Raw genomic sequence first — 19838 nt, forward strand, 5'->3', positions numbered from 1 at the left:
CTGGATGACCTTGACCAGACTCATAAAGAAAGGCATCTTCATAGCAACATGCAAGTACCTTGGTGTCACTCTCACGGACAACCTTTTTATCACGGGCGATTACAAAACTTCCAACAGCATCAGCCCTCTGAGATCCAATCTCAGTCTGGGCCCTCTAAAGCAAGGACGGTCATACAACAAGCTGGCGATGATGTGAATGGTCACCATTGGTCTCATTGACATCACAAGTGGCAGTCCAGCCAGCAACACTAACCATACGTGACCGCATCGCGATACATGCTTCCCGCAGGATAGATGAATATCACCAGTCGTTCTCCCCAGCTGATGTTCGTTTTACAGTTTTATCATCTTTAACCTACGTGCTGCACACATCATCACGACCTTGTATATAGTTTGTATGCGACGATGATTCAGCTTATTATTTGAAAGAAGATGTACACATGCAGAATAAAAAAGTCAGAAAGTATGCATTTCATGTTTTGAATAGAAGATAAGTGAATTAAAGAATCCGTAAGTATATCATTAACGTCCCTTCAAAAAATGGTTACTAGTCTTTTCATCATTGTTTTTGACTTTCATATTTTCCAAGATTCTAAAACCTATAGGTCAACATTGTACAGAAATGGTGTAAGGTAGCCTATTTTAGAAATGAACAGTTGTGTGTCTCTGATTTAGGCCTAAAAGTTTTGATAGGTTGTTCAACTTTCTCTGTACCAATCAGTGAAATTTATATGCTATATTTAGAAAGGTAAATCCCTGACCTACTTTAATTCTTCAATTATAAACAGAAAGTTTTTATATACAGTACTCAAGTTTCTAATGCTGTTTGCAAATCTAAATTATGTCGGTCGAAAATCCTGACGGTACTTCATCGGAGCTGGTTTTCTTTGTCAATGGCAAAAAGGTATGATGATGTATCAATACTGACTGAACATGCATACTTAAAACTGTGAACTGTAATCTTGTAAGTTGTACTCGTCTGCAGCCATAGTTCCACTTGAAGGACACTTACATGTCGGCCTACTTTTTGCTTTAAATGATTAAAAGACATGCTTTTATATGTTACTTACAGAACATACGTTTATTGAAACTTATACATAATTACATCATCAAAACAAATTATCTTATATAAGTATGAAAATGGGTGCAGGACTTTTCGACCCCAAGATCTCAAAACTAAGACTTTCCAACACTTTGACTTTTCAACCCCTATTTTTAAGACTTTTCAACTCCTACCTGGTCGGACTTTTTAGAAGTCTTTTTAACCCCTACTCAAACTATTCTAATAGCCATTTTTTGGAGACATTTTGACCTTTATATCAAAGACTTTTCAGCTCCTTTTTGTCAGTTATGGAATTGTTATTTTTCTTGCAAGAAATGTGAAACTGATTTAAAAAAAAAGAATGATTTAAAGAATATATATTCATCCATTTAACAATTAAAGAAATTCACAGGATAATTGTCTTAAATTATTTTGATAGTTATAGCTACTTGGATGTATTTGTTTGATATATTTTGTAATTGCATAAATTAACATACACCCATTTCTTTTGAAACATCCATGGTGCAGTAGGTGACACGGGTACCGGATGTTTCGTCACCTTACCATTTCGTCTACCTTATTTTATAGTACAAAATGGGTAGTTGTTTCGTCAACATATTTTTACAGTTCGTCAACCTTATTATAAGTAGCAATTAATGCAACTATTATGTCCAATTTATTAGGTGTGAGCAAACACCAATTTAGGAAGAAAGGAATAATTTAGTAGACTAGACCATTTTATTGAATATTTTACCTTCTGATGTGTATGTTGACATGCGTAGTGTGTGAAATCGTTTATTACTCAAAAACGTGTTTTTGCATATTTTTTATTTAAAATAGCATTGTTTATAAATGAAGAAATCTTGGTGTTTAAAACTATTTAATAAATATAAACAGGATAGCATATATATTTTTAACTCAACAATCTCACATCATTTACACAACAATCTCAATATATTTATTTATGTGACATACATGACTATGCATTTTTTTCACTTACAGTCAGATTATAAAATTCATGGGCATATATATGCCAAAAGTTAACAGTTATTTATGCAACTTTAATAAACACAATATTTGACACATCATTTACACAACAATCTCAATATATTTATTTATGTGACATACATGACTATGCATTTTTTTTCACTTACAGTCAGATTATGAAATTCATGGGCATATATATGACAAAGTCAATAATGAAAAATGAATGGGCATGAGTTAGATTCATCATGTCACCGTCGTGTACATCGTCTGAAGGAGTCGTTGGTCCCAGTCCCGCAATGTTGCTGATCGTCTGAAGTAGTTGGGTGCTTTGGTAGGCTGAAGTCATCTGGTGTCGTCATCTGCTTCATAACTCGCTCGACGATATTTGCTGCGGACTTGAAGACACGCTCCCTAGCGGCTTCCTTCACTTTCGTAGATATCTTTATCTTCTTGGCGGCACCGGGATCGGCCGGATGGACATGACCGACGATGCTTGGAGTGAACATATCGCCGAATTGCTTGACGCTTGCGGGGCAAGTCATCTCCTTGCTTCTTATACTGCACGTCCATTAAGTGCGACCACCCTTGTTACGGCGAGCTGTGTATGTGTATCCGGCACTACTGACGAGCTTCCGGCCACCTCGCTTGCTGCCACCCTCTACGACCTCGAAAGTCACCGGTAAATCAGTGGGAACCTCTTTGTCTAGGGGCCTGTCCGGTAGCGACTCATCCAGTGGATGATGGGGTCGATCGAAGCTCCTGTTCGAGATGTCAAACGTCCGCTCTTCCAGGATACCATCAGCGGCATTGGTGCTGATGGTGTCGCCGGCTACTTCGTCGGCGGCGGCTACTGTGTTGGCTTCGTCATCTGCTCCTTCTTCGGCTACTTCGTCAGCGTCATCGTCTGCTGACAAACGTTGTAGACAGCAGGCGTATCGGCATGCCAGGTTTAGCTCATTTTTTACCATCTGTTGGTACTGCTGCGCAGATAACCCTGAATTGCATTTACGATGTTGCCAACGTTCACACACGTCGCAACAGATCGCATGCATGCGAGCATTTACTATTTTAGAGCAATGTACGCAGTTGGTTATAGAGGCCATGATTGGTGACAAAACAAGATCGAACATTGCTTTTAAGCAATCTGACTTATTGACATCCATCACTAAGATGGCAAACTGATATAAAAGTACAACCACACGCCGATGTCTCATTAGCACTATCACATTAAAGCCCACACACACGCTGACACGTGCGGTTAATTGGGTCATTAACTGTTTAAGCTAATTGGTTTCGCATAAATGTGTGAAATAGTTCGAAACAATTAAGTTGACGAAACCGCTAATAGGTGTGACGAAACATCTTGGCAATTTACTATATAGAACAAGTGTGACGAACTGGAGAGTTGACGAAACCTCCGTAATTCGGTGACACAGTATGGGAAATATTACAATGAATGATTAAGGACATCATTATTTTTCAACATATTGAAGGGCTTATTTAACACACCAGTGATTGTTTTGGAATTATTTTTACTGCCTGTGCCTTGCAAATTGGGAAAATAGTCGACTTTGGGAAAAATACAAAATCAGGCCAAAACAGCTAATATAATGGCAAATGTACATGTTTTAACTTTTTTATGCATACATTCTGCTGTGAAAGACCACGTCTTGTCAAGATTTTGTTTATTTCAAGAAATTAATTGCTTTTTTATTCATTAACGAAATCTGCATTTATCAAATTGAGAAAAACATAATTTGGGAATAATGGACAGTTTTTCGCAAGTGGAAACAGCTTTAGAAGGCAGTAAATTGCACCAAAAAAAATCACTGCACACATTTATTAACAAGGTTTAATAGTTGTCAGAATTTAAACACAGAGGGGGCATATATATATATAATAATTATATTTGATATATTTCTGCCAAATAACTTATTTATATGTTGTACACTATCAAATACATAAACAAATCAATCATTTAGGAGTTTTCTAACATTATTCATCCAGTTAGAATATCCTTTATTTCTTACAGCTAGCCCTTCAAAATATGATATCAATATATTATGTGTTTGCTCACTGACTTCAACCAGTACTTAATTATCTGTACATATCTACTGATATATGGCAGGTAGCTTTCAAGTTCTCCATAAACTCTAATAGTACAGGGTAAGTTCGAACTTGATAAAAAGTATTAGCAATATTTATCATTTAAGTTCAGGTCTATCACACATAACATATTTTTTATATCATCCTAAAGACAAATTATGGCCCTTGATCAACTAAGAAAGTTTTAGGGCAACTTGGGATATTAACTCAGATCTCAAATACCGTTCATTTGATGGACTTCATACTTCACACAGTTGTTCACAACCATCACTCAATAAGGTTACTAAACTCGTTATCATCAGCAATACAAATTATGGCCTAGTGTTGAGAATCAGACAGAAAAATTACAATCGATAATTGGTTTATGAAACCGATCAATGATCGATTATCAATCTATTTAATCATTATTTTATTATCTTTGGTCATCTGATGTCTAAGGCATACAGATACAGTACATGCACCAGTTTTAAGTACCTATGTTCCGGTACAATATTGTTCGTACATTTCTTTGTATAAATTACACATTATTTATTCAGAATGCAACTATCTTTTAGTGTTTACAAGTTACTATTACAGAACATGAGACCACAGACTCTAGTTTTTGTCTTACATTTAATATTGTATACAGTTGTAAAATAAAGACAAAGAAAGATGTCAATTTCTTTTTAATAATCAGTTAGTAACACGTACAGCAAGCAGTTGAATATTATTACGGGTATATATGTTTTACAAGAACATATCCTTTCAGAAAACTGAGAAAAGTAAATTCTTACATGGTAAGAAGTAAACGGTAACATGTTTTAAAAATTACTTTTAAACCACAAACATGAGAAGTTGAAAACTAATCCTTTAACTGTTAAATCACAAAAAAAATTGTAATAAGATACTGTAGTGACATACTGACTTGATCTTTGTATTAGGTTACATAACTCCATATCATCCTAAATAAAAATTATTGCCCTTGATTGACTTTGTTTATTTATTGTGTTTGACTGGAACATATTATCATTAATGCATTTATTTTTAAGAAAAAGTGGTGTATTGTCCAACGCACTGTCCTTCAAGAGCTATTGTTAACTGGGGAATTTATTGCCACAAAGCTATTAATTGAAAACTCCATTTACTAAAGCTTTTTTTATCTGTACACAAATGATATGCTGTTTTTGATCATTAAAGTCAAATTACATGTAATCATGCAATTGCATTAAAATTAATACTTTTTTGTGCATAAAATGTTAAACATTCCCTTCAACTTGGTAACATGTTTGAGGATTTTACACTTGCGTGTTTACGAAATATACATACATGTCCAAAACTCTATACTAGAAATGTTAAATAAAACACACACACATGGACATGGTTAACTACATGTAAACTCATGACAATTGTATGTTGCCAACCAATTAAATATATGTTTAAAAAATAAATGTGCCAAGAAATTTTGCTCCATTGATTCAAGCATAATAATTACGGCTTTTTTGAAAATGGTTTATTAATTAGTTTTTTAAGTTACCGTATTTAAAATAATATGACATGAAAGGATATTTTATTTGCTCAGCCCATTTAGATAAATGCCTTTGATTAGCATTAGCATGATTAGATGTGTAACTGATAGGCTACATTAAATAAACTTTAAATTTGTTGTGCTTGTAATGTTAGCGGCCTGACTTACTCACTGAAAATGACCCAATATGTTTTTTTTCTTAACATAGGAGAAAGTTATTTTTAAGAAATGATATGCTGTTTTGTTTTGTTTAGTGTTAAGTCATCACTTTTAGCTCATTGCAAACAGATAGAGGATGACATTAAATGACAATATTTTTTCAGGTTTTAGAGAAACATGCTGAGCCAGAGACAACACTGTTACAGTATTTACGTCAGAAGTGTATCCTTTGTATAAAGTATAAGCTAGACAATACACCACAGACACAGCAACAATGTCCATACAGAGCTAGTTGAACAGCAAGGTGCCGTATACAGCAGCTTACACTACACAATCATGATATCTTTGCCAGCTTGGTACAATTATCTGCATTTCATTTATAATATTCGCATCACCTGTATTTAATTCATTTGATGCATATAAATTTAGCTAAAATCGGTGGAATGTTTATATATATTTTTTATGAAGTATAATTTTTATCTGTCATATAAGCAGTTATATAAATGTATACCATGTATTTTTGTTTCATAACTGAAAATGATCCACAGTTGATATGCATAGGCATGAACTATCTCACATGGACATGATATTGTGGAATGCATTACAATTGATATCATTCTGGTTATAGAATACTTAAATACCAATTAAGACCATACAACTGCCTTGCATGTTCAATTTTATCAGTCAAACTATCAGTTGACATGTAACATGATAACATGTATAGTAATACTGCAAATAAATCATAGCACATGGTTTAACTATCCTTAGTATGAATTAATTGAAATGGGTCAATTGTAGGTCAATGCGTATTCATAGATGTTTGGATTGTTTCTTTGTTGTGGTTGACAAAGTTTGTGCACCAATGTATACCACACCACGGACCTATAAACCATGAATATAAATTATGTCCTGTGACTACACTAAGATAAGGGATTTTGTGCAATATTAAGGTTTATACCACACTGGTCAAGGCGACACTTGAAATGGCCGAACAATAGTTATTACAAATACTATAGTTAACACTGGCAAATACTGGTAATATTAAATGTAAATGACCAGTCCCCAAAGAAATTAATGCAACATGTCAAGATCATTTTGTAAAGTTTTTAAGTTAATCCATTGGGCAATGCAACCATGTGCTTTTTGAAAGCGATTAGTGAATTATTTCTTGATTGTAGGGGTTTTGAAACAGCAAAATAAAATATGAAGCACATTTCGGCACATATCATCCAGCCTCTGAGCATAAAAGGTCAAGGTCAAGCTGATCACATTACCGCATATATGTACACAATTAATGCTTAAAATTTTCACCATATTGAAAAGATGTACCTGGGTCCTTAACTCAAAGGCCAAGGTCACATGAAATGATTCATAGGTCATCTTAATCCCTTATAGGTACAGTAACTGCAATTAACACTAGGAACCAAAGTATTCTGTGGGACAGCGTCATTATCTTTCTTTTACACTAATGAAATTATCAAAGTTGTGGTTTATTGGTCTACTGAAAAAAAAATTAGAAATGCAATTTTTAATAGTTTGTCAGTATTTCCTTAACTGTTGTAAGTGGGACTGCCAGGAACAAAACTGGGCTGTGGTGAAGGTGGATGTGGGGCGTGTACCGTCATGGTTTCCAGATATGACAGGGAGGCACAGACCGTACGGTGAGCATATAACCCCCATCTTCTTGGGGTATAGTTGATTTTACTTGAACCAAACTGGGCTGTGGTGAGGATGGATGTTGGGCTTGCACTGTCATGATGGCGAGATATGACAGGGAGACACATCCAGTATGGTGAGTATATTTTCTGTTCCTTCCTGGGGTTAAGTGACAGGGAGGCACAGACAGCAGGTGAGTATACACCTGACCAGTTTGGGGTTATAGTAGGACTGCCAGGAACCAAACTAGGTTGTATGGAGGTTGGATGTGGAGCAGGTGCTGTCGTGATTGCCATAGATGACAGGAATGCACAGACAGTATGCTGAGTATATGTTCTGTCCGTTTTGGCGGTATACTGGAACTGCCAGGAACCGATCTTGTCTGTGGTGAGAGTAGATGTTGGGCAGGTACTCTCATGACCTCAGATACAATGGGGCACCTTCATTAGTAACTAGAATTCTAGGTCTTGCTTTCATGGTTGATTTAGGTTTTCTAGGTATTGAAAAATATATTATCGAAAATAATTTACATCATAAAACTACTCCAGTGGACATTAATCGTCCTAGTCTTATACGTCAAAATTGTGTTCTTAACTTATTCCAGCCACTTCTCTGTGAATGCATGTCTGGCCCCAGTTTGTTCCATGCATGGGATGGCAGTTACAACAGTGGAGGGTATAGGCAGCGTGAAACATGGTCTTCACCCGGTCCAGGAACGGCTGGCTGCCTCCCATGGCTCCCAGTGTGGTTTCTGTACCCCAGGCATCATCATGTCCATGTACACTCTGCTCAGAAACAATCCACAACCGTCCATTGCCACCATGGAGAAGGCATTTGAAGGTTAGACTTGAACCTACATTGTATACCATATCTATCATACATGCCACATTCCCTGGAATTTTGATCCTTCTGGGGAGGGAGATTTAGGGAGATAAATATATTTTGTTCTGCAAGTGCATTACAGTGTACAGTATTTGCATATGACAAAATAGTGTCCCATAAGAATATGATGATTTATAAAATACTTCTGTATGTACAAAAAGGTAAAGGTTTCCCTAGCAAAAGAATATGTGAATACATTTTATTGTACTTGCTTCTTTTAAAATTATTTTGATATTTCGCCATCTTAGACCTGTGAAAAAATCCCCCTGAATTCTATCCAAATCCCCCTGAATTTTCAGCCTTTCTGAACAAATCGCCTGGAATGGTGTTATGGTTTATGGCATGTATGATCTATGTATGTACTTCAAAAAGGCAAGCAACCATTCCATTGTCATTATGGTGAAGCCTTTTGAAACATGTTTGATGTAAAGGTTTCTATTTGGATTTGGTTTCGTTGCAATTCTATGAGGAAATCCTTTTAAACTGAATGATATTGCATCATCATCAAAATGGCTTTTTTGCCATATCTTTTAATGTCAAATAGCATTTCATATACCAAAATTGATCTGCTGTGCCACTTTTGTAAAAGTCGAGTTTATTTTTAGGCAATCTATGCAGATGTACTGGGTACAGACCTATATTAGACGGCTTTAGGACTTTTACAAAAGTAAGTGTGCTTTATTTTGTTTATCTGAAAAACTTATGAACTCAGGGTGATAAAACTGTCTGCATTTGTTTTGTTTGATTAAGGTAGCTCTTGTGTCTACATCTTAATCTATCAGATAGTACTTTGATGCTTTTTGGCAGCTTTGCTTATAATGCAAAAGAGAAATGTTTATCTTTGCAGACGGAAGAAATATTTAACACTGAGAAATTAAGATTGAAAGCTTTTGTCACACCGTTTGTCTTAATTAAGTAAATATGCACAATCATTGATTGGTATAATACAATATCTGTTTATTGCAGATTGGATCAGGATTTCCATTGTTTTAACATTATACCTGTACCTGCCCAGGAAACTCAGATTTTTTAATCCCAATTTGAAATTCACACGCAACATTGAGTCAATTGATAAAATGTTTGTGTACTTTAATGCAAACTAAATTATAAAAAATCCAAAGATTAGAATGAAGTGAATTACTGTTTGAAATCATTTTAATTTCATAAAAATTTCAACTTGGTAAAATGTCCATTTCATCCAATCTATTTGATCTCTGCTGTGATTTGAATTTATGATATGAGTATATAATGACTTACACACATTTCGGTGAAAGTACTGTATATTTGAGCACAATTTTGTAGTTGGGGACTCGGCAAGCCTCATAACAGTTTGTTTTTTCTTGATAAAAAATGCATACCCATGAAAGGTACTTTACTTCCATGTGTTAACAGTTCATTAGTTACTGTTATTCTTAATGCATTGTTTAATTTTAGGTGAAGAATCCTTATAAGCTTTCTCATCCCTTTGAAAACCTTTCCATGGCAATAAAGAAGATTTTAGCTCTAAATTTTTATCTGATTTTGATAGAAATGATGGTAGTAGTTTACCTACCTGTTTGGAAAGATCTTTAATCGAAGAAGAAATATTGAAAGTGATTGGTAAACTTGGAAATTACAAGGCATGTTCCATTGATAATATTCTGTATGAGTATTTTAACGCCAGTGTCCCGATTTTGATTAAGCCCTTACATTTGTTTTTCAATACCATTCTTGATAGGGAAACATTTCCAAAGTTCTCTGCTAAGGTTGCCAGATTGGCACCAAGAAAAGTTTTTTCTGTAACGAATCTCAGGACAATTATTTATTAAAATGTTTTACTCTCTGATATCATAATTGTAAAAAAATACCAAAATGTAAAAAAAAATCGAGTCGGAGACTGGGTTCGAACCGGTGTTGCCAAAATTGCAGTCCAGTGTTGTATCCGCTGTGCTACGAAGGCTCACTCTAAATGGTCGGAATATTTAAGCTATATACCTAACTTGGTAATATCACGTGATAACATCAACCAGCCAACCATGCATAAGGAATGAATTCTACTAGGTAGACATACCTAGTAATCTTTCTTAATGGAAAAATATGAAAAAACTGCGAAAAATAAATTAATTGTAAACTATGTGGTACAGTGGAACCTCACTAAACCGGATCTCCACAAAACCGGAATCCTCGGGATACCAGACTTTTTCCAGAGTCCCGATTTTCCCCTTCTATTTTCAATGTAAAATAATCCCCTTAATACCGGAACCTCTGAATTCCGGATACCGGACAAAAAATCGAGAAAATTTGTTAGTTGCCAACTTAATTTTACCTCGCAAAACTGGACATATATTTGTTCAAACATGTTAAAATGATTTTGTGTATTAGGAATTCGCGAATCGCGTGTCACTTTGTCACTTTGTTTTGACAGCCGGTGCGTCGTTAAATATTGCACCTTTGATGTTGTGATAACTCGATAATCGATAATGATGATTGCGCTGTGGATTGACTGCCGCGCGATAATCAAACGTTAATCAAACTTGTGAAAAGAAAATTGATTGAAACATTAATTTGTTTGTTGCAGAAAATAAAGAACTAGAAACGATTATTAAGTGATCATTTTGGAGGGTTGTTTTATCTAAAGACATCTATGAGTGAATCAAATTAGAGTGGTGCGTAAATTAAACTATTAAACATACTTAACAAGCATTAAATTACGCGAGTTGTTTTATTTTATTTAGACTCGGAAAAAAGATGATAATAAAAACTGTATAAACTGTATATGTAATGAACATTGATATATAAATGAATATACATGTATACTCTATGCATTATTTCAAGTTACTTCAACAATCGTTGATGTAAAATAAATGTTATCTTTATGTGTTTTTATTTTATTCCAATTTCCAACTTCCCTTTAAAGGTTAACTCAGATAATATTTTGAGTAAACTTACTCTGTACATCAAATCCTCACTAAACTGTAATCCTCACTAAACCGGAAATTTTGCCCAGTCCGGACCTTGTCCGGTTTAGTGAGTTTTCACTGTACTTCAGTTAGTAAGTATCAATGCATTGTACACATCGATACCAAGTTTATGTCAGTTTTCGATTTGATTTGATTTTTTTTCGCTTTTTCATCATATGGAGTACAGCCCCTTTAAAGAAGGGATTAAGGGGTATGATGTTCTTGCTGACGCTTAATTTGGCTTTTAAGTTAAAAAATAATTATGGTACCATTGATCCTATCTTTATTCTATACTCTCTGATTCAAAGGCAGTTAAATTCTAAGTTATACTGTTGTTTTGTTGACTTTAAAACAGCATTATGACTGCATTAATAGGAGCAGGATGTGGTATAAATTAATAAAATCAGGTATCAATGGTAAATGTTTGGCTCTGTTACGTGCTATGTATGAAGAAATGAAGCTTTGTGTTAAACATTTAGGGAAATTAGAGACTGATTTCTTTGATAAAAATATCAAATTATTTCAAGGCGAGATAACTTCCCAGATCTGTTTTTTTTCCTATTTTTGAATGACATTGAGTTACCAGTGATGAATTTAGTATTTACCTATTGCTGTTTGTAGACGATGCTGCTCTGATATCTGAGTCAAAAGAAGGCCTCCAGGAATCATGAGATCACATGGAAAGTAATTTTAATGCTGGACACTCACAGTAAATGTTGAGAAAACTGAAAATGTTGTTTTCAATAAAGGTGGTAGACTTTTACAAACTGTTAATGGAAATATTACTGTGTTGATATTGAAATAATTACCAAGGTTTTTGTTTTAACATCTGGTGGTTCTTTTGCTTGAGCAGCTAAAGCTTTAGCTGGTAAAGCTCTTTGATCAATGAATGACTGACTTTCTATTATAAAAGATACAATTATTCCAGTTAAAATTATGTTTAATTTGTTTGTTTGACTGTTTCATTTGTTTTGTCTAATCTTAATTATGGATTGGAGGTTTGGGGAAATGGGAAATATGAGTGCTTGGAAAGATTGCAAAAAAAATGTGAATGGATACTTAAAGTGAAAAGGTCTACAAATACAATGTTTTTATACAATGTGCTAGGTTGGTTTCTGCTGTAAATCGAACAAAAAATTGGACTATTAAATGTTTCCTTACACTATTCACAAGGTTAAGAATTAAGGGATATAGATTCAAATCCTGCTGTTCAAGATGTTTTACAATTTTCGGAATATCATGATGTGTGGCTTTATCCAGAATCAGTAAATATGACTGAGGTTACAAGATATTTATATTTCAGACTTGAGAGTGGGTATGGAAAATTTAGCTCAATATCATATATCAATATGAAGTTTCAAGCTATATTTATAAATTAAACAACATAAAGAACAGACAAGTACTTGCAAAATTAGGACTATCGTCTCATAGATTAAATATTGAAGTTGGGAGACATTATAATACTATAAGAAATGAGAGAAAGTGTACCTTTTGTGACCTTAACGATCTAGAAGGCCATTTTGTTGTAAAATGTCCAGTGTATGCTAATGTTCGTAGATATCATATACCAAGACACTATTCAGAACATCCTAGTATGGCCAAGTTTAGTTCTCTACTGCAAACTGATAATAAATCACTACTTGTTAAATTAGCAATATTTTGTTTAAAAGCCTTTGAAATAAGTAAGAATTATGTCTCACGGTTCTATTCATGAATTGTCATCCAAAACAAGACAAGTTGTTGTGGTTTAACATTTACTGTTTACATGTTTTTTTTGTGTTGTTTTTCTGTTGTTGCTTTTTTTTAATGATTTATCTATGATCTATATATTAGGCTCCTTTATTACTCCAATATTGCGGCCTTTTTCATGTCTGATTCTATTGTTTTTCGGAATTTACATAGTTCCAGTTTTAAATAATCTATAGAACATTCTCACTGGTCACATGGTTGACATTTTTTCTTTTTTGTTCTAGTAATTTCTAAAAGAGCTATATTAAATAATACAAAATCTGTTAAAAAACGCATTATAATGTAATTATGTATGTATTGATTGATTGTGTGCGTGTATTATATATTTGTATTTTATATTTGTGTAATGTGACAATGAGCTGTTTCCGCTGAAGTCAAAATAAATTTTCTGTTCTGTTTAAAATGAGAGATGATAATAAACGACGATCCATACCGGGCATATGAAGTGTGGTTATCTCCCTTGTTTATTTCCAGGAGTATTGCCAGATGGGAGAAAACTGCTGTAGAAACAAGAACAACAATCAGAAACAGGAGGAAGGGGTCTGTACATTTCTTGTATTGTGTTCTCTTTACAGAAACAACAGTTTCAGTTTCAGTTTCTACAGAAACTTGAACAATAATTAATGTAAGAACAGATAGTACTAAGAACAGCATATTTTTATATATATTTACAGAATCTTATTCTTGGTTTAGACATATTTTATTGAGCTAATGTTCACAACATGTCAACATATTGATATATCCAGGATTGGAACAAAAGAAAATAGTTTTTCTCCTTTTATCTATGTTTTGTTTAACATTAAACACAGGAAGTACTTAGACAAAGCTAGCTAAAGGGATTGATCTGGAAGCAAAAGATGCTACTAAATATATAGAAAATATATTTTATGTTGAAGAAATAATGAGACTGATTATAGTAGAAAACTATCGACCTTCAATTCAAGATTCAAGATTTATTTACAGAATATCCAGAAGGCCAAATGTGGACAAATATATATACAATATAGTGTTTTCAGGTGATTCCATGCATACACATTACAAAATTAGACAACCAAAAAAACAAAAAAACAACATAAATATCAAGTACGCAAATACACCAACTTCATAAGTTCAGTAAATCAAAAAAAATTATAATGCAATCTATTAATTAAATTAACGTGTCAATAACGTTATATGTTTAATCACAGATAAGTTGAAATAAATACATGTACATATATACTATAGTTGTTCTATAATGAGAGTTGTGTTTGCAAAGTATCTGCAACTCCCTATATCGGACAACCTATACAAAACGAAACTGTAGGAAGCCTAAGGGAAATCACTTAAACTTTAAAATTCACTTTTGTAATAGTCATATCTAAATTAGGTAAGATTAGATAATGACTGTAAATGTAACAAAATTTAGAGAATCATTGTACAATTGAACACTGTGTGCAAATACTCAGTCTAGTAAACAATACAGACAGAAAGTGTGTGTCGAAGTGAAAAGATATATTTAATAAATACTTAATAGATTTAAGCAATCATGCGTACTTTTAAAAGCGTACTTATATTGTTTTAGGTAGAGATACTTCACCAGAAGTATTTGCATACATCATTTATGCAACTATCACTTTCGAATTTGTTATACTAAATAATAAAAGCTGAACACTCACTTATGTAACAGTACTTCTATGTAAAAGTATATCATACATGTTTGTTAAACTAGTAAATATTTATAACTAACTACACAATACAAAGCGTTACATGATAAACGGATAGATCACAATACACATGCAATAATTAGGACGCATACATGTCAACTGATCTAACTAAAAATGCATTGTAAACATATATACTAAGATTTCTTAATATGTCTTCTTTATCAGATGTAATTAAATGGATAAACTTTTGCATGTTTGGTCTACGTCTATAAAATATTGGTATATATTTACGTCTTATATCAGAGTATAGGCCACATTCCAGAACAAAGTAGTATTCGTCTTCTAAGACTTGACATGTATTACATTTTCTCTCATCAACGGGTATTGGATTGGGTTTCGCCCATCTTCCACTCTCGATCATAAGTCTATGTGCAGATACACGTAATCATGATAAACTAAATCGAAACTTTTTAATACTGCATGAGACTAAGTAAGGTTGGAGTTTAAAACATGCTATATTGTTATAAAACAAAGCTCTACTAGAGGCTTCTAATCTTCCGTTCCAGTTTTGGATAAAATTATCATTTAGTCTCTGTTTAACATAAGCAAGAAATAATTTATCGTTCCCTACTTCTTGGAAGAGCCATACATCATAAAAGCCAAGTGAACTCAACAGATCTCGTAATAACGAGCACCAACTTTTCTTATTAGGGTACCTTTCACAGTCATTCAATAAAGTAAGATATATTTTCATTTAAATATATCAGGCGTTGAAATAACATAATCAACTAAACTAGACCCAGCTCTACCAGGGAAAGTAAAATGGCCTTCTTTATCATCGTCAAATCTCCCATTTAAAATGCGCATACCTGTCTGTTTACAAAAATCTAATAAAATTAAGCCATTATTGTTAATGCGGCCTTTGTCCTGGGAATTTCTAGCAATACATGTATCAATAAAATAGCCTTCGGGCAAATAATCAATATGGTTTAAATTTTCTTCCAGCACATAATCTGGTAAATCGGATGCATGTGCATTCATATCTCCACACACAATTAAATTAAGATTGCCACACTTAGAATCGAGCTCACAAACATAATTCAGTAACCTGTCAAATGTATGACTGTCTACCATCGCTTGCCGCGAGCTACCCTCTGGTACAACATAACATAAGCAAATGTACAAATCATGTTCTAAACATATTTTTGATGCTGTAATTTTTACACATATAATATCATCGTGACATTTGAAAACAAGTGTATCTTTACAAACATATTCATTCCTAACATATACTATAATTCCACCTGATGACCTTTTACTGGTCTTTAAAAGTTCGGTTCTATTTAATACAAGATACTCAAATCCATTTACTTGTAAATCTGAAAAGTTATTGGCCCATGTTTCTGTAAACAATACAATGTCATGTGAATTAAAAACATTAATTAATTCCTCAGATTGCAACTTATTTTCACGCCTTGTCGCTAGTCCTTGTACATTCAATAAAGCAAAACGCAAATTGGCCTTCTGTAACACATCCTAGTTGTTAACCCCGCCTCGCCTGTCATCGGATTTCGGCTGCTGTCTTTTATCTCCGTCCACGTGAATCACGCTCGCTAGTACTTTCTAAGTGCATGTGCTGTTTTTAACACTAGGCAAAACCGGAGAGCTATTTTTGTCACTGGGTAAAACCGACTGATCACTTTTCACTCTGGACTTCGAAGACGAGTTTTGTCTTTTATAAGGAATAGCTGACTGTGACCGCCTATCAGCCTTCAATGATGAAGACAAGAGAGAGTAAGAAGGAAATAGGCGCAAGGTGGAATTCATGAGAGTAGTTGATCAATGACTATAAAACAAAACTCTCATGTGTATAAAGAGATGGACAGATTCAAACAATGTCTGGTTTTGCTCTTTAGTGAGGATATTGTTATTATATGATTAAGAACACAAAATTGTGTTCTTGTGAAGGGATAAAAAAAAGGAGAAGTTTAATTGCATTTTGATTGTTTTTATTACACCCAAACATTGTACACATTCAATAACAATTTGTATTTCAGACTGCAAGCCGGCTGGTTAATGGTGTGGACTATGTGCCCCTAGACCCCTCTCAGGACCCTATATTCCCTCCAGAACTCAGGGTACACCTCTGTTTTTATTACAAATAAAGTATTTAGTTACACTTCAGTAATTATTTGATGTAAAATGGTAAATTTACATGTAAACATGAAACTACATTCATGACTGTTCAGAGTGGGGTAAATATATTAGCTTTCAGCTATCTCCTCAATCCTTACAATGATATATGTATATCTGGTTGTTCCACTGTATTTTCATGAACAAAATAATGTTTTACTGTTAGGTTCTAGTAAAAAAAGAGAATGAGATTTATTTATTTTGGAATACTTGGAATTGATTTTGAACATATGTGATTGTATTACGAGTACATTGACTGCTGTGACACTGAATATCAGAGAAGGTATTACATGGTAACAACCCAGCCCTTCAATAGTGCTATTTGACCTGATAGTGTTGTTTTTCATATAATTTTGCCCGTGTCATCTAGAATACGGATCAATATGACCGAGATTACATTGTGTACAGGGGGTGACCATGTCATGTGGTATCAGCCCTGCACACTGTCTGTTATTGGACCTCATTTCAAGGTTATTTATCATGAATGTGCCCAATATATATTGTAGAACACAGAACAGTATGACCGAGATTACCTGGTGTACCGGGGTGAACGTGTCACATGGTATCGGCCCCATACTTTGGCAGAGTTATTGGACCTGAAGTCACAGTTTCCTGATGCTAAACTGGTGATAGGAAATACCGAAATAGGTATAAAGACTTCTACATACAGTATAAGCGCTAGTCGCTATCTATATTTCTTTTTCTCAGAATTTGTCTCAAAGTTCGATTTATTTTATGTATATAGGATGTTTTGAAATTAATTGAAGTAGTGAAATTGAAACAGGTTATTAAAATCCCAAAATAGCTGCAGCTCTTTATTACTAAAACAATAAAATAACCTTTAAATGTAAAAAAAAATGGATTGTGCTATCTGTTTAGTGGATAATATGTTAAAAATAATGGCAATCTTTCCAGGCATTGAGATGAAGTTTAAGAAAATGAAGTATCCAGTGTTGATAAATCCGAGCCATGTTCCGGAGCTAGTGAAGGTGGAACACACAGAAGCAGGGATACGGTTTGGAGGCTCAGTAACCCTGTCCAGAATTGATGAGGAACTGAAATTGGCCCTTGAAAAATACCCAGGTCTTTCTTAAGCAGTTATATTAAAAAACTTAAAAGTGGTAGCAATCATATTGTCAAAGATTATGACTGTAAATGTTGGTTAAATCCATAGCAGGCGGAAACTAAATTTGAAGTAGTTTGATAGATATGGTTTTTTCATGATTATTTCATCCTTTATTTTCATAATACAAATATTTTACTAAGAAAATGACAAATTTATACCAAAATACTAAAGTCAATAGAAATGCCAATTCAATTTGCTTTCAACTGGAATAGAAGAAATAGAACAAGAAAATACTTATGTGTTTGCGCATCACTATGTTTTTGTTTTATTTCGCTGTTAAACTACAGATACATGCCTGTTCATGAGAATGCTATAATTTCATGATTTTTGTTGTCTCATTCCTTACAGACCAGCAGACAAGAGTGTTTACAGCTGTTATAGAGATGTTGAGATGGTTCGCCGGCTACCAGATCAGAAATGTCGCTGTATGTCCTCATTTAGTCTTTTCAAAGAATTGTAGGTTTAATAAGTTTAACTAACAGCTTGTACATTACATGTACATATATTTTGTCATGTGTCATAAACTCCATTTGATGATAGTTGCATTTGTATTTTCAATGATTAAGCTTAACAGCATACATTGTACAAGTTTTCTGACATGCAGCTTAAAGAATATTTTCTTTCCACATCAGGCTGTAGCAGGCAACATTATAACAGCTAGTCCGATCTCCGACCTCAACCCCCTGTTTCTAGCATGTGGGGCAATGCTGCAGGTCCACAGTAAAGGTATGTTCAAATACTTGTGTATCTTAGACTACATTAATTGAAGTGCAATATTTTAAATATACATGTTTACGGTGTTTAAATGTATAAAAAAAATACATATTTATCATATGCAAATCAATTTTCTTTTCCATATCCATGTGAAAATACAGCTTGTCGAATTGAAAAAAAGTATCACACTCCCATTGTTTTCAGCATAGTAGCATTTGTGTGTGCTTCCTTTTACACACTGATGTAAATACATGTTTTTCTTCAATATTATCTTACTATTCAGTAACATACCATTTCAGGAACATAATTTCAAATGTATTCAATTACTGATTTGTGTTAATATTCAAGAAAAAACCATAAATCATTAATGCAAAGCAGTGTGTCTGAAAATGGTAATAATCAAATGAAATAATCTTGTTCAGCTTATAAACAGTCATCTGTCTCAACCGCTATGTGGTCTCAACAGATATGCATTTACACACAAAACATGACATGATACAGGACGTCAGAAAAGCGTTCTGTCATGATATCCCCTATATGGGTCTGAAGTTTGAGTTACCAGTCTTTCTGCATCATGATATTTGAAAGTCAACAAACTGATAAAAATGACAAAATTGTTGCTTACAATTTTTTTAAATGAGACCTAATTGTTATGACAAAAATAACCCAATATGATTGCAGAGCGAGGTCTGCGTGAGGTGCAAATGAATGAGAAGTTTTTCCTGGGTTACCGGAGGACAGCAGTGAATCAAGATGAAATTGTGCTCAACATAACCTTGCCATTCACAGCTAAGGTGGGCTTGTGCGGAAATATTTATACTGAGAGTTTGGCTTGAACAATGTCAGACTGAATGTTTGTGACTTACTTGGTAAAACGTTTAAGGCATACAAATTAATTGCTACAAAATATGTACTTTAAAGTATATTAAGTTATAAACTATCAGGACATTTAACTAACATACATGATATTGTTAAAAAGGCTGTACTTCAAAGTTAGTAATTCTTCAAACTTTCAAATTTAGAGTTAATTGATATTATGTATATATACTTATCAGGGAAACAGTCTGAAGCAACTGTCACTCCTATCTGGATTCTCATTACTCACATTTGGCGGTCCTCAACTCACACCTTTATGCTG

At 33.8% G+C, this 19838-nt stretch overlaps 1 protein-coding gene across 2 annotated transcripts in view; it reads left to right on the forward strand.

The window, feature by feature from the left end:
• Nucleotides 1-760: 760 nt before the first annotated feature.
• The window catches only part of LOC128228901 (xanthine dehydrogenase/oxidase-like), a 35186-nt gene continuing 16108 nt past the window's right edge, over nt 761-19838 (forward strand). Inside the window, exons 1-12 of one of the 2 annotated variants that reach the window (XM_052940446.1) lie at nt 761-904; nt 5963-6020; nt 7363-7459; nt 8059-8294; nt 8942-9003; nt 13499-13564; nt 16725-16805; nt 17367-17508; nt 17776-17943; nt 18335-18411; nt 18619-18712; nt 19382-19494. In XM_052940446.1, coding sequence (XP_052796406.1) covers nt 842-904; nt 5963-6020; nt 7363-7459; nt 8059-8294; nt 8942-9003; nt 13499-13564; nt 16725-16805; nt 17367-17508; nt 17776-17943; nt 18335-18411; nt 18619-18712; nt 19382-19494 — 1257 coding nt within the window. In that variant the 5' untranslated portion in view covers nt 761-841. Of the gene's footprint in view, nt 905-5962; nt 6021-7362; nt 7460-8058; nt 8295-8941; nt 9004-11896; nt 11960-13498; nt 13565-16724; nt 16806-17366; nt 17509-17775; nt 17944-18334; nt 18412-18618; nt 18713-19381; nt 19495-19838 lie in introns of those variants that run through there. The other variant, XM_052940447.1, reaches the window with a different exon arrangement.

This window comes from Mya arenaria, chromosome 3 (assembly GCF_026914265.1).
Source record: "Mya arenaria isolate MELC-2E11 chromosome 3, ASM2691426v1".
Classification (NCBI taxonomy): Eukaryota; Metazoa; Mollusca; class Bivalvia; order Myida; family Myidae; genus Mya; species Mya arenaria.